The sequence below is a fragment of the Columba livia genome, chromosome 8, assembly GCF_036013475.1.
Source record: "Columba livia isolate bColLiv1 breed racing homer chromosome 8, bColLiv1.pat.W.v2, whole genome shotgun sequence".
NCBI classification, from domain to species: Eukaryota; Metazoa; Chordata; class Aves; order Columbiformes; family Columbidae; genus Columba; species Columba livia.
The window spans coordinates 839,883-854,184 of NC_088609.1; the positions used below are offsets into that span (position 1 = coordinate 839,883).

The window sequence follows — 14,302 nt, forward strand, 5'->3', positions numbered from 1 at the left end:
ACTGTCTATGGAGATCACCTGTGTTTTTACAGGGAACAGCTCCAACCTCTGAACAGGAACAACGAGAAAGCCCAAAGCAGACTGGACCTGAATTGTTTCAGACCTTCAGCAGTTCCGTGAGAACAGTTGAAGAATTTACTGGTTCCTCTGCAATACAGCTTTCACTGTCAAAAAAAATCCACATTGATTTTTTGCTGAGAAATAAACCTCCGAGAAGCCCTGAAAAGCCAGTCATTCCTGTAACAGCCCTCCCCAAACACGTGAAAACCCAGAAACCCAAAGAGGAGCACACCTGGATGACAATCCGGCAAGATGAGACGCTGTGAGCTCAGTGCATTTCCATTTTGCTCCTCTCAGCGCACTAAGAACCTCTAAAACATGGGGTGCTTCTGGCTGAGGACTAACGCCATTTACTGACTCCGAATTCAACGTGAGGAATGAGCACGTATCCTAAAATTTAGTAACAATGCCTTGGTAAACAGAACTGAAAACCTTGGCAGATTAAATTCTGCCTTCAAAAGCGGTACAGGGACTTTTGAAGGGCATTTTTGATGAATTTGGCTCTTTTGTACTTGTATTGCTTTTTAAAACAACACGCAGGCTCCTCAGTCACTGAGGGGTGATGTCCTCAAAGCATACGTGTAGGTTTTTTCCTTAAAGAAGGGTTCCTTTAAAGTATTGTACTGATCATGAAGATTTATGCACTTTGTATAGAAAGAAAAATCATAGGCAGAAAAACTAGTCAGGAATATGTCAGAAGATCATACAGCAAACTTCTCACATCTTCAAATGCAGAGACAAAAGCCTGGAGATGGAATGAAACAAAAAGAACGCTGTTCCCAGCCGATGAAGTAACGGCTCTGTCCAAAGACGGCCAATTGTCTACGAAAACAACGCTGAGTATCTACAGTACCGAAATTATACCGCAAGGAAATCGCCATGAATGTGAGGGGTATGGGAAGCAAAAGCCCTCGTGGAACACAGGACCTGCCACGATGAGAATCCAAGCTGAGCACACCGGAGCCCCGCAGACGAGGGCCAGGCGCCCGCCTCTGTCTGGAGTACCTGCAGTCAGCAGCAGTTCAACTCCCCAGCTGCTTTCCAGACTAAAAACAACAGTCTGGAGACAAACTGGTGTGGTGGAAGACATTGGGGTGATCTGTAACAGTGGGATTCTGGGCCAACTATGCTTATAAAACAAGAGCTACTTGCATGGAAATTTTTGGCGCAGAAGATTATAAGCAATTTGTTTTCCTTTAAGTAGAAAAGAAGTAAAGAATTAGAAGTCAATTCAATTTTTCAGTCTTCTTCCTCTTAATACCCCTGGAGCTGCATCCCAATCAGAAGATATATTGAGGCAGATACATCATGGTCAACGTGCTAAAGCAAGCTCTGCCGGCCGGCGCTTCCGAGGACTCGAGCTGCCCTGCAGCTACTGCCATTTGTTATGTGTCTTGCGTTCAACCAGGACATTGCTGTATGTCAGGAAGTAAATAAAAAAGAAGCATTGCGTGTTGACAAACACTAAGCAAATCATCCTCGTGCTGCCAATACAATGGCTGTCAGGCTATTACAGAAGTAGGTATGAAGATGTGGATTTTAACTCCTCATTGTTACATGGTGCCTCTTTCCAGCTGCCAGGAGCGTTCCTGTTCTGGGAGTCCCTCCCAAGGCGGCTGCTCTCTGTGCTGAACATACCAGCACCGGTGGTGCACTGAGGAGCAGGGACATTTCAGCTGCTCCCCACCTATGGTGCGAGTAGACACACAACCTACCAACTAACCCAGAAAGTGGTCCATAAAAGCTGACTGTTCATCCCACCGTGTTCTTGTGCACCAGCGGGCTGCCGGCTGCAGCAGCACGGACACAGCCCAAGCGAGGTGCATCTGCACCACCCACGCCTCCTCCAGTGACGCTGCAGACACCTCTCTGCTGTGCGAGGCAATATCTGTAATGGGAGGCTTTTCTTGTTCTGAATGCAGCTACTGATGGGTGCTGCTTAATGCCAGAAAGGATCACAGCAAATTAAAATGTTTTCAGGGAACAAGATTAAGCTCATTAACCAGTATCCACAAAGGTCTGAACGAAATCCAGAGCAGTGGCTCCCAACTACAAACCACTGCTCTACAAGAACGCCATTGTAAATAAGCTGTAACAAGCACACAGAACCATCTTGACTTTACAGTGGTGTTAAAACAGGCAATAATTTGACAAAGGTATGGCGAGTTTCAAAAGAAATAGTAAGAATTAAGAATGGTCAGTTGGCTCAAGCCATTTGAACTACCCTCCTAGAACTTAAGCCAAAGTTAAAATAAACCCCAGATGATCAGGGTAACACCATCGTCCGAGCTCTGCTAAGAGGCTGCTGGTGGTACACACGTGCAGACCGGCCAGGTTTGTTCTTCCGCTCAGGTCCTTACGGAGCCAGAAAGACAAAGGGCTCCTCCTGCAGATGTTCGGGGTGCAGCGTGCAGCACCGGTAACCGAAGGAAGGCTCACCGCAGCGTTCGCAGCATTCCCATGCTGGGCACTCGCAATGCAAGCGCCCAGGTTCCGCCGACCCAAATGGCAACTGACCTTGATGCGCGTGAAACCAACAGCGAAGCGCTTACCTGTAATCTTGTCTCTCACGAGCTTGCAGGATTCGATCTCGCCAATGCTCCCAAAGAGACTCCTGAACTCCTCCTGGGTCATGTTCTGGGGTAAGTAGTTGACTATGAGGTTGGTTTTGCTGTCGTCTGTGGCAGCCCCCGTCTGCATGGGGGAAGGGCAGTTCCTACTGTTGCTGGAGGGTCCATTGGTTGTATTGGAAGTAGGGCCATTTGACACCTGAGGCTCCATGGTGCTAATTATCTACAGCAAAAGAAGAGGAGAAGGGGGGAAAAAAACCCTTCAGTTTCATAGATACAATAGCTATTTTTAAAGGTACTTACAAACGAATGAGTAGGTAGCATTCATGGCCAATTTAGATACTTCAACAAAAAAACCCGGCTTGATTCCTCTGTTATTGTTGCAAAGTAGGTCATGCTAGTCTTTGGCTGTGAGCACATCCGAAGATGCAGTTAAAGAAACCTACATTTTTTGTTAATGCAAAGCCGATTCCTGCTTTCATCACACAGCCATTTTCACAAACGTAAATTCAAACCACATAAATTTAATTATAATTTAAGGTAATAATCATAATTAAAATTATAGTTCCATTAAATCAGATGAAGTAAGTGCATGCTCTATACAAAAAGGTAAAATATTTTACCTATTTAATAAGTGTATCACAGAGTGCAATGACAACAACATTAACCAGGCACAGTCTATCTGCAACCTGTCGTCACTCAGACTGCCTTCAGTTAACACACCCACTGTCCCAAGACATACCAGTTACTGGTTCTAGTGATGACCTATATTCTCCAGTTGTATTTTTCACTAACGAACTGACACCTCTTTAAATAATAAAGCCCTGGATTTGCAATCTTCAGAGATACAAAGGTCTTTGGATATTTACTGGAATCAGAAAGGTTTAATCAGAGAAAGGCTAATCAGGCACAGGTGGAGGCTGGAATCTTAACAGGCGCTTCTATCTTGCAATGTAAAACACTAATTTTCACAGAAAAGACTCAAACAGACCTTTCCAAAACCCGGCAAATGGGAGTCCAGCCCAGCAAAGAGCAGGCAGGACAGCAGCGCCATTGTCCCCAGCGCCACCGGTCACATGAGCGAGGCTGCATGTTTATCTGCGGCCTGAGGCCCGAAGAATGCAAGTTTTCATCCCAAACTGCCCAGGCAAACAAAGGAAGCAGAAAAACCTGGGCACTTCGGGCCTGTGCCATATAGGTATCTGACCGTAGCACGGCTTCCAACACAGCCTCACTGTCACCAGAGCTGACGAGCAAAGGACATGATCTGAGCCTCCAGCCTGGCGCAGCTGAAGCCATCGCAACGGGAGCTCCTGCTGCCCGAGGGCGCAGCGGCTGCCCGGCGCCCGGAGCAAAGCCCCAGCGCAGGAGGAGCTGCTGCTGGCGGGGGCTGCCGAGCCGGCCCGGCCCGGCCCGGCCGGACGCCACACGCCGCTCCTGCGCGCCCGCCATCCCCTAACTACCAACCACTCAACGTTCACTTGCCTTTTGGGATTTTTAAACCCAGGGAGGTGCATGTTGTGACAAATCAGGTCTGTAACTCAGGAGGATGGGGGAGACAGCAGAAAATGGGCGTCTGTTCTAAAAATAACTGCGTGAGGGTGGCTCGGGTTATATTCTGGTCAATTCTATTTTTTTTCCTCAATTAAAATGCCTAAGTGTTAGTTTAATGTCTCCTTCAGGAAATAACCCTCTTTTTAATCAATGGAAACACATTCTGAATTACCATTATTTTGTACTATCGGGCCCAGGAACAGCTATTTGGTTTTGCAATGTTTAAACACGAAGCAGCCTTGCCACACTGGGCTTCAGCCGCACAGCAGAACCCTCTTGAAAATTAACTCTGCAAAACCCGTAACTTCCCAAAAGAAAACTGGCACATCCAAAGCAGAGTCTCCCTGCCCATGTCACCACCCCGTGCGCTCCTTCCGGACTCTCCCATTCACCCACCAGCAGCCACGCTTCCTTTGGTTTTCTTCCCCTGCAATCTGATTTCATAAATGTATTTACTCACACTCCTAAATGCTTCAGATGCTGCTACATCTGTTTAGCTCAGCAGTCCAGCTGGAGGATCAGCCTCTAGTGTCCACGGCCCCAGCACCACCCAGCCCAGCCCAGCCCTGCTGACCCGCACCCCAGTCACACACCTTCCCCAGCACCCTGTGCTCACACCCGCTGGATCTGCACCAAGGGGTGACTGCACCCCAGTCACACACCTTCCCCAGCACCCTGTGCTCACACCGAATGGATCTGCACCAACAGACTGACTGCACCCCAGTCACACACCTTCCCCAGCACCCTGTGCTCACACCGAATGGATCTGCACCAACAGACTGACTGCACCCCAGTCACACACCTTCCCCAGCCCCTGTGCTCACACCCGCTGGATCTGCACCAACGGATGACTGCACCCCAGTCACACACCTTCCCCAGCACCCTGTGCTCACACCCGCTGGATCTGCACCAAGGGGTGACTGCACCCCAGTCACACACCTTCCCCAGCACCCTGTGCTCACACCCGCTGGATCTGCACCAACAGACTGAAAACTGGGGGGGAAATTCCAGTTCTGCCAGCAAGACATAACCAGAGGACGAGTGAGGCAGCTGACACAGTTAAGCGCGGCTTTCCGTGTGCAGCTCAACCATCCCCCTGCATCCTTCCCGACACCAAAACCCCACAAGGTAAACTGCAATTTTAAGGACTGATCTTGCCTTCTAAAGCCAAGAAGAACTGCGCACACTGGTTTCAGTTCCAGGAGCACAAAGCTCCGAGGAAGGTACAGCATCTATTATTAGCAGCAGACACAAAAGCTATCTATAGTTCCCCAGATAAACAATAACCCCGGATCTTTTAAAATCTGTGAAAGAAAACAAAATCTGAAACTGGCTGCTGTCCTACTTACGCATTCTCTGAACCCTTCCTAGTTACATTTTCAGCACGCTTACCTTCCACATCAAGCAAATAAACGCAATTCAACTCAGATATTTAACACGTTTGGAAAATTAAGCTGCTCTGTAAAAAACTGTTCTCGAACGAGCAGATTCTCTCATATAATACTTCATCAAAATATCTTGGCATGAACTATCGTTGCACCAGGTGCCAGGTTTTCTTCCTCACTCAACTCCAATTAGCTTTGCCTGATTTTTCAATAGTAGGAAGGAAAATCAAGGCACTTATTTGCCCTTCAAATTATTGCCAAGACGTAGGTTACTGAAAATCGATCTGCTTTATAAAAACAAGAACACGGATAGAGAGGAATGCTGAAGCATTATTAAAAATGTTTCGGATCAAGTATTTCCGATGCAATCGTTTTTCTGCATAATTTTAAGTCTCTATTTACAGAGCGATTTCTCTGCTAAAGCGGTTATGCAGCAGGGCTTGCATTTGAAGCTCTTACAAAGGAATAATAGTTATTTTAAATGCACATGATGATTCACGTAATTAGTAAAGGCTTCAATTATTAAAGGTAACTAAAAGGTAAGGCCTAGCTCTCCTTTCCAAACGTTCTGTCCTCTGCCCAACGTGTCTGAACCTCAAGCCCCTCAGCACGGAGCACGTGCACTGCTTGACACTGAAACAAAGAAGTCATCAACAGTCAAGAGACCATGTTTGAGTATTCAGAAGCTGTGGATCCCACATCAGCCATCACATCACACGAATAAACATTTATTCAGAGAACCGACCAACGTTCCATGTGCTGTTTCCTCTATCCACAACACTAGGATTACAGATTTTCAATTCAGTACCTGCATCACAACGTGAACAGTTCTGAAACAGATAGCTCTAGTTTCCTGGGCACACAGGTAAATTTCATCTTGTCTTAATTACTGGTAATAACTTGCTTTAACAAAGTCTTGGACTGTAATTCAATTTTACAAAGATATTAAAGGAGGCTGTGAGTTTTTAACTCATCAAGGGCTTAGCTGGATAGAGGCAAAATAAATGTGGAAAAATCCAACCATGACTTAGCCCCCATGTTAATTAAAAAACCCCACCACATATATATATATATATACATCCTCTTATCCCTTGAAGATCAGTATTACACCTCTATACGTGCCACTTCAAACGAGCAGCCCCTCCAGGCTTTTGCAGACCTCCTCTGGCCCCACCCGGGCAGCTCCCACCGGTCCTCAAACACCGCGGCGCAAATGTCACGTGTGGTGACAGTCACGCCACGGGTAACACCCACGCCACCAAGCCCTTCTTTGTCAACAACTTGCCAGCCTCCCAGTACTGCCAACACCATGTTCTATTTACAGACTAACAGCGGCTCTGAAGAAGAACAAATTGCAGTGACTGTTGATAGACACTGATAATTTAGCCACCAATAATTTGAATATTCTATCTTTATAGCACTGAAAAATACTATCTGTGACAGAATTTCACGGCTGCAATTTTGTAAGCTAAAGGCAGCCCATATTTCAAATTCTGGATGTATTTCACCAGGCCGCTGCTTCTGAAACTGCGCGGTTGGTGTACCCTTCTCTCGGCGTGGCGCGCACCAGCCAGGCGCGGGTACCCCGGGCTGACAGGCGGCCCAGAGCAGCGCGTCGCTGCCGGGCAGACAGCCCCACGGCCTGCAAGCACTGCTCAGCACCGGGCTGGCTACAGCCCCTGCACAACAGCACCACCAATGCCCCCTACAGCAGCTCCACGTCACGAGTAACGTTTCACAAATACGTCTGTCATATAGTCATGTGTTTGGTTTTTTTTACAATTAATTCAATTACCTTCAATCTATTCCTGCTGAAATATTAGCTCCAACAATAATGCAAAGAATACCTGTATGTATAAATACAACTATTACAATGCTTAAACAAGCCAGAGTAACTGACAGTAATCTTCACTTATTAGAATCAATATGTGACATCCATCTACCATTACAAAGCACAGGTAATGAATCATTTAGGAAACTACCCACAGACTGATTAAGGCAGTCTTATCTCCCTCCTGCACGCATAAACAATAGCCAGTGGCTCCATAAATGGAAATATACATGCTTTCTATTTACTACATATGTTCTCAGCAGCCTAGAAGAAGGTCCACACGTGGAACTGAAGACTGGCACACACGCGCTCTGAAAGGAGCTTCTATCAGCAAATAATTAGCACCCGTTCTCGTTACCTGAATTACATATACGCCACTGCCCATTTTCCACAATAAAGAGAAATTAATTCAATAGGTGCGGGTAAAAAACCAGTAACAATTAAGTGTTATCTATAGGCACTAAAGGAGAGTGTTTTTAAACACAACACAAGCAATTTTTCCTAAACTTAAAATCTGACGAAAATCCTCAAAGCTGTGGAGAATTCACCCGGACGTACCCGTTCTGGGGACTCAAGAAGCCAAACAAGTTATTATGAATAATGAACTGTTCGCAGCACCTAAATGCCAAGAAAAATGATCACGGTAGATTACACCTCATGAAGAATTCATGAGGCCTAATTTTATATTATTTTTAAGTGTTCATTAATGAACAAACGCAGAACATTGTCCCATTAAAAACAAAGATTTCAGATAAATAATGCAAAGCTCTCACTTTATCTGCAAAAGCTCTTCAATTAGCACTGCGAGCTGTTTGCTCTGACAAGCGAAAACAAGCGGTGCCATGGCAGAGGTCCCACAGCCACCTCCCACCACACGGCAGAAGGAGGAACAAACCAACCCTCTTGGAGAAAATAAGCGCGGATGCACAAGGTTCTTCCTCCCGTAAGGACAAACAGGCTTCAACCGCAACCGCATCGGCTCTTCTGAAGGGAAGCCAGCCCAGCACAAGTCTTGGTCCCACACGGACTTCCCTGCAGGTGAGAAAAACCCAGCGCAGAGGGGCTGCCTGGCCGGTCCATCAGGTGCTGGTGTGTATGAACAGCCGGGCGCGCGGTCCATAGCACGGAGAGGAGCACACAGCTACACCCCGACCAGGCCCCTCGGCCCCCAGTCAGGCAGCTGCTGCCACCCACTCTGGGGAGTTCAGCACGTACCCGCATTTCTGCAGAACAGCGCCCTGCATCGTAAGACCTGCAGGGCACACCATGACTTCCCACAGGAGCAGTACAGAAAGAGCCATCTTAAGTATTTATTGGTTCAAAACCACAACTCCAGGCAGAGAGGCAGGTGCACCTGCACCTCGCGTAGACACCACGCTGGGTTCTTCCTAAAGTGACCTCAGCAGAGGCAATCAATGCTCCGCATGCAGCTCCAGCACAGATTTCCTTCTCTGGAACACAACTGTCAAATCACACTGTCAATTACACTTTTATTAAAGCTTATGTACCATACGACTAGACTTTGCTATTATTTACCTAATAAATACATCATGAACATGAAATAAAGGAATAAAATGAAGCTTTTGAGTAAATCTGCCTGGAGGCAAATCCAATACCCCAGAAACGAATCGTCATCTAACCCTCTGTATTTTGAACGCGCTCCCCACTCTTGTGCGCTTTCGCAGGCTCTATCTTTACGTTCCTTCGTGTAAGAGCAGAGAGCCAGCTGCGAGAGGCAGCAGGCTCGGCTGGGACAGGGGCAGGGGCAGCCTGACCAAGGCCCCAGCTCCAGAGCGCACGGCGCTCGGGCTGCAACGGCGCTGAAACGCTTCCAGCAGGGTCACAGCTACGGGTGCCACACCAACGATCCCAATGGAGAAGACAACAAATGCAATCATTTTAAGAGGCAAGCTTCCGTTCAAATCAAAAGAGAACATTATTTCCTTTAATAGCTAAAGTTATCTGTTATAGTCTTTTGCATGAGTATGCTAAAGCAAAACATTCTGTCCCCAGTGAAATGAAAGCAAAGTTTATTGGCAATATTAGTTGTTATCGCAGAGCAGTGCCTGAAGGGTGTAACTGATAGCAGCAGCAAGCTGTGCGAGACGCTGCACGAATGGGTGGTAAGGGCAGCGACTGCTGCTGTACCAACACACTGACAAACACACAGAGGCAGAGCCTGGTATTTTATCCCAGGTGTTGCAGGAGGGAACAATCGAAGCGGAGGAAAGCACCCAGCAAACGGCCACAGCGACACAGTAACCTGTGACGGCTCTATAACCACCGTCTCCCCAGACCCGGCCCTGTGACAAGGTCACCACCCCTGACAGCTTTCTGAAAAACCTGAACAGCATCATGAAGCACCAAATGGCCTTTTTTATGAGAAAGCTTCACTTCAATGTCTTCTGTTCCCATGCAGTATGGACTCTACATTTTTGCATTTGATTTCAAGGACAAAATGGAATGAGTGGGAAATAAAGGAGCCACAACCATTCCACCATCAACAACTACTGAGGTATCAGTAAATCACGCTCAGAACTACACGCCTGGTAACCGCCCACAAGACACGAACAAAGGCACCGTATCACACACTTGATGTGGTCTCCTACTCTTCCTGCAGGTACGCTGGGGCAAGAAATGGGAGAGCTCGGCTGGGCACACACACAGCTCAGCACCCCCAGGGCCCAGCAGACGCAGGGACAGGCGCCCGCCAGCACGGCGGAGCCGCTGCTCCGCACACCCGTACGGGCCACAACACCATTCCAGAGCAGAATGTAGCTACAGCTCCGTCATATGTGTTACCTCGACTCTCAGTACTTGAGGTTCTTTATAAACTTTTACTTGGCTTCATTTTTCAATTGCTGTTTCCAGCTCCTTCACCCCTTGCGATGACTAAAGGGAAACTACATGTTTGGAGTCTCAGAGGTGTTTGGCTCTACTCTTCAGTGTCCTCCAAGCATCTTATGAAAATCTACAGCAAACGTGCTCAACAGCACAAATTAAACAGTAAGTGAGGAAAAGTAGTATAAGAGGTGATGGTTACAGAGGTTTCCCACCACCCCTGTATCAGGGTCATCCTTTTCACCAAGACAAACGTGCTTCTAGAAAGCCAGCCAGCTATCCCTTCTCTAAGTAGGTTGGTTTCACCAGAATTTGCTTGCAATCATTTCTGTCATTAAATGTAATTGACATATGAAGATATGGGAGAATACAGCCTTGATTTCACAGCACTCAGCACCACTCTGGGAGGCAGCTTTGGATAAAGCCACCACAAAAAATCCCTGATTTTTAAAGCAATTGATGCATTCCCAGTCTTTCAGAAGGGTCACACAACTCAGGTTAACAGCCCTTACAGCGCCTTGCGTCCCACACAAAGGGCGGTATCGGGGGGTGTTCCGTTCCTGTGCCGGGACGGGGCCACCACCGGCTCCCAACACCTCTGCTCAGAGCCCTGTCCGGTTCTTAGACCCGGATCAAGGCAACGTGGTCAGGCTCTGCCTTCTGAAGGAACATCTGCTTTCCTCTCCCACCGCCCTCCCGCCAAACCCGCGCCAGGCAACTCTCTACCGAAATAAAACCCTTCTGAAGTGTTACTCCATCATTCTGGATTGCTCCTTATTTCCTCCTGCTTCTCACCTGCATCTACTATTTGTTCTTTCAAGATGCATACAAAGGCCAAAGGAGTCCGAGAAAACAACCTCAACAATAAGATGAGATGTTTCTGTGATTGAGGCTCCAAGCCAAAATTTGATGATACCATCCTATTTACCTCCATGGATTGCATTTTATTAAGCAGATACCACAAAGGCAAGAGGTCTCCTGGTGACCGCCTCGTCCCTCTTGAAAGGGATGGTGACCAACAAAAACCATATTTAAAATCTGTGCTAGCATGGTGATTAAAAAAAGAAACACCACCGAAAATACTAAGTATATGACACAAACCCTTAAATATTGGAGAGGGTTTCTCAAAAGCCTGGATACTAGATGATAATAATAATATAAGAGTGCAGCAGAGACCAATATCTAAGACAGCTCTTCAGTTTAAAGGACACATGGCCTAAAAATACACTGAAATGAAAGCAAGAGAAATTGAGAAAGCGTTTTTATATGTTTGATTACTTCCTGAATTTTATTTTTAGTTCAGAGTTTTGTTTCCTAATCACTACCTGTTTAGTTTACTGACTATGTTACTGAGTTATGCATTCCTAATCTATAACCAGATGATATCAGTGACTTGGAAACGTGCACGCTGCCCGCGTCCTGACGCACAGACTCCCACGGCACGTACCCGCCCGTCTAACAGGCCGACAGCTGCGGGTCCTCAGCTGCTCTAGACCTGCCACGATTCCACTTCATGATTTTCCCTTTAAGAACACAATCTAGAATCATTTGCAAGGCGAGATTTCAGATGGCGAAAGCTGCGTTACAGGCCACACTGAAAGCTACAAACGTCGACTCGGCAGAAGCACAGGCAGGACGGAGCGGGCTCTCCGTGAAGCCCAGAACATCCAACCCCCCGCTGCTGTTATTCCTACTGAAGTTCTAGAAACAGAAGTTACAATTTTCAGAGGCCCTTGAGCAATTTAAGATTCATTAATGCTCACTGCAATAGAATTTCAGCTCCTAAGCCATAAGTTCTTCTGAAAATGCTGCCCATATATTTTTCATGCAAAGACAGGCTTATACTAGGCAGGAATGGATGGCTTAGCAAAACGGATGCCACAACCGAGATATTTTAAGGCCCTGTCCTCAACAGAATCTTAATGAAGACACACTGGTAAATGCAATTAGGCAACACTAATCAACATGTGTACATCTCAACTACTGGCAACAGCATCTCTATGGATACCGCTGCTTGCAGGCCTAGGAGAGACGGACCCCCAAACAGGACTCGGCTGAGCATCAGAGGTTTCCATCTCCAGCATCAGAAAGGTCAACTTACTGCCAAGTGACAGCGTACTTCTCTGGAAACTGAACTAGATTAGTAATCAAGTTTACAGCTTCCCCACAGATCACCTGTAAGCCTACAGCCCTGCACCATGTTAATATTGCTTATGGAAACAATATTTTCATGAAATATAGCTATCCTTGCTTCTGTAACATACCTACAGCAGACAAAATCGCAATGAATTACTCCAAAGCCCTAAGGCCTTCGCCATCCTCAAGGTCACGAACAGACCATAAAGGTTGAAGACAAAAACGTTCTGGTGGAAAAAGCAATCAGACATGACCCAGCATGCAGAGCTGCTTCCCCTGATGGTCTCACTGAAGGAATATCTACACAACGGCTTAAACGAGAGCCAGCTTTAATGCACTGTACGGGATAAACACCTCAGTAATATTTAAATTCAAATGACCTCATGCATAAAAGCATCTATGCTAAGCTAAAAAACCCATTATCACAGATTAATAATATATTATTAATCAATAAAGGACAAAATATCAAGTACATATGCAGGTATATGCCCCAGGTCAGGCAAAGAGAGCCTTAAGGTTTATCCTGGACATTATTAATCTCTGTACTTAGACAGAGAAATGCACCACAGGCCAAATCAAACACCCTCCTTATTCCAATTACTAAGATGCCTCCTAAAATTTCCAAATTAAATCATCGAATTCTTACTCAAATAAACAGACAGACCCTGAGCACCGAGAAGTTAAAAATCCTTCAAGACTTTTGTTAAAAAAAGGCAAAAGAGGGCAGGTTGGCGGCTCTCCCGCCCGGAGGAAGCGGCAGCAGCACCCCGCGGCCTCCGCCCGCCCAGCGCTGGGACCCGGCCCCGACCACGCATCGCATCCGGCTCAGGTGCCAACGGGCGGCTGGAAAAACATCAGCACTGTCAGAGATTACTGGGCAGAGATGTCCTAGCAGCCTAGCCGTGTAAGGGCTGCCTATCTGAACAACAGTAAAGCCAAAATAACGAAGTTACTGTCCTTTCTGTGGGCTAGCTTTCCCCCCACAATACTCAGTCACAGGTAGATTCTTCAGAGTGCATACGGCTCCGAGTTTATCACGTTTCACCTCGAAGAAGGAGAAGGCAGTGACAGAAGCGACGCTGTGCCATTATTAAAAGGAGTATTGCCACCCAAGCGCCTGCCTGCTGGGGATCCAGCACCGCCCCCCGCTCCGCTCTGGGGCCACAGCACCGGGGAACACGGCTCCCGCCGCGGCACCGCGGCTGCACAGCTGCTCCACGACCACGACGAGCAGCACACGGATAACATCCACTTCTGCATACAGCAAAGACTAACGATGGAACCTAAACTCAACATTTTCTGCCCCAGTGAGCATCTACATTTGTGAACACTTCCTTCAGCGGCTGGGTAATGACAAGCACAGACAATAAAGAAGGGATTCTAAAAATATACTACTCTTTTTCCCCGGATTAGTGTGTCTACAGTTAAATATAAACTGTGCTCTATAAATTATCAAACGCAATGTCAAATTCTGAAGTGCACTCCGGAATCTCTCAGAACACACAAAACACAGAAAATGGTAATTTTGTCCTGTCCCAGATATTCTAAAGAACAATCCGCTCCTGTGCTAGATCATGGAGTCGGCTCCCATCAGCGGCCACACTAAAAATGGCCACAGCCACCACCGCGCGCTGCGTTTTTCAGGACCCTCCACATCAAGCAATGAGATTAATTCCCCGAACAGCTGCTCTCACGGGAAGGGAATCGGCAGCAGCCCTGCCGCGGTATAGCTGGCACACGCACATTAGGATGCATTTCCAGCATTCACGCTTTCTGCTAAAAATCAACTTCCCCCTACTCATCTACTGCCAGCAATTTCATTTGGAACAAAGATATACAGGGAACAGCACTGGAACTATTTTTATTGAGGGAGCATTTGTTTACATGCATTATTACTTCTATGGTGTTGTGACTGTCCCTTCTGC

General features: G+C 46.9%; 1 protein-coding gene across 12 annotated transcripts in view; it reads right to left on the bottom strand.

The window, feature by feature from the left end:
* The window catches only part of ELAVL4 (ELAV like RNA binding protein 4), an 80,639-nt gene that overhangs the window by 39,014 nt on the left and 27,323 nt on the right, over window positions 1–14,302 (bottom strand). For all 12 annotated transcript variants that reach the window (XM_065071415.1, XM_065071413.1, XM_065071412.1 and 9 more), the window contains exon 2: window positions 2,613–2,853. In XM_065071415.1, coding sequence (XP_064927487.1) covers window positions 2,613–2,853 — 241 coding nt within the window. The remainder of the gene's footprint in view (window positions 1–2,612; window positions 2,854–14,302) is intronic.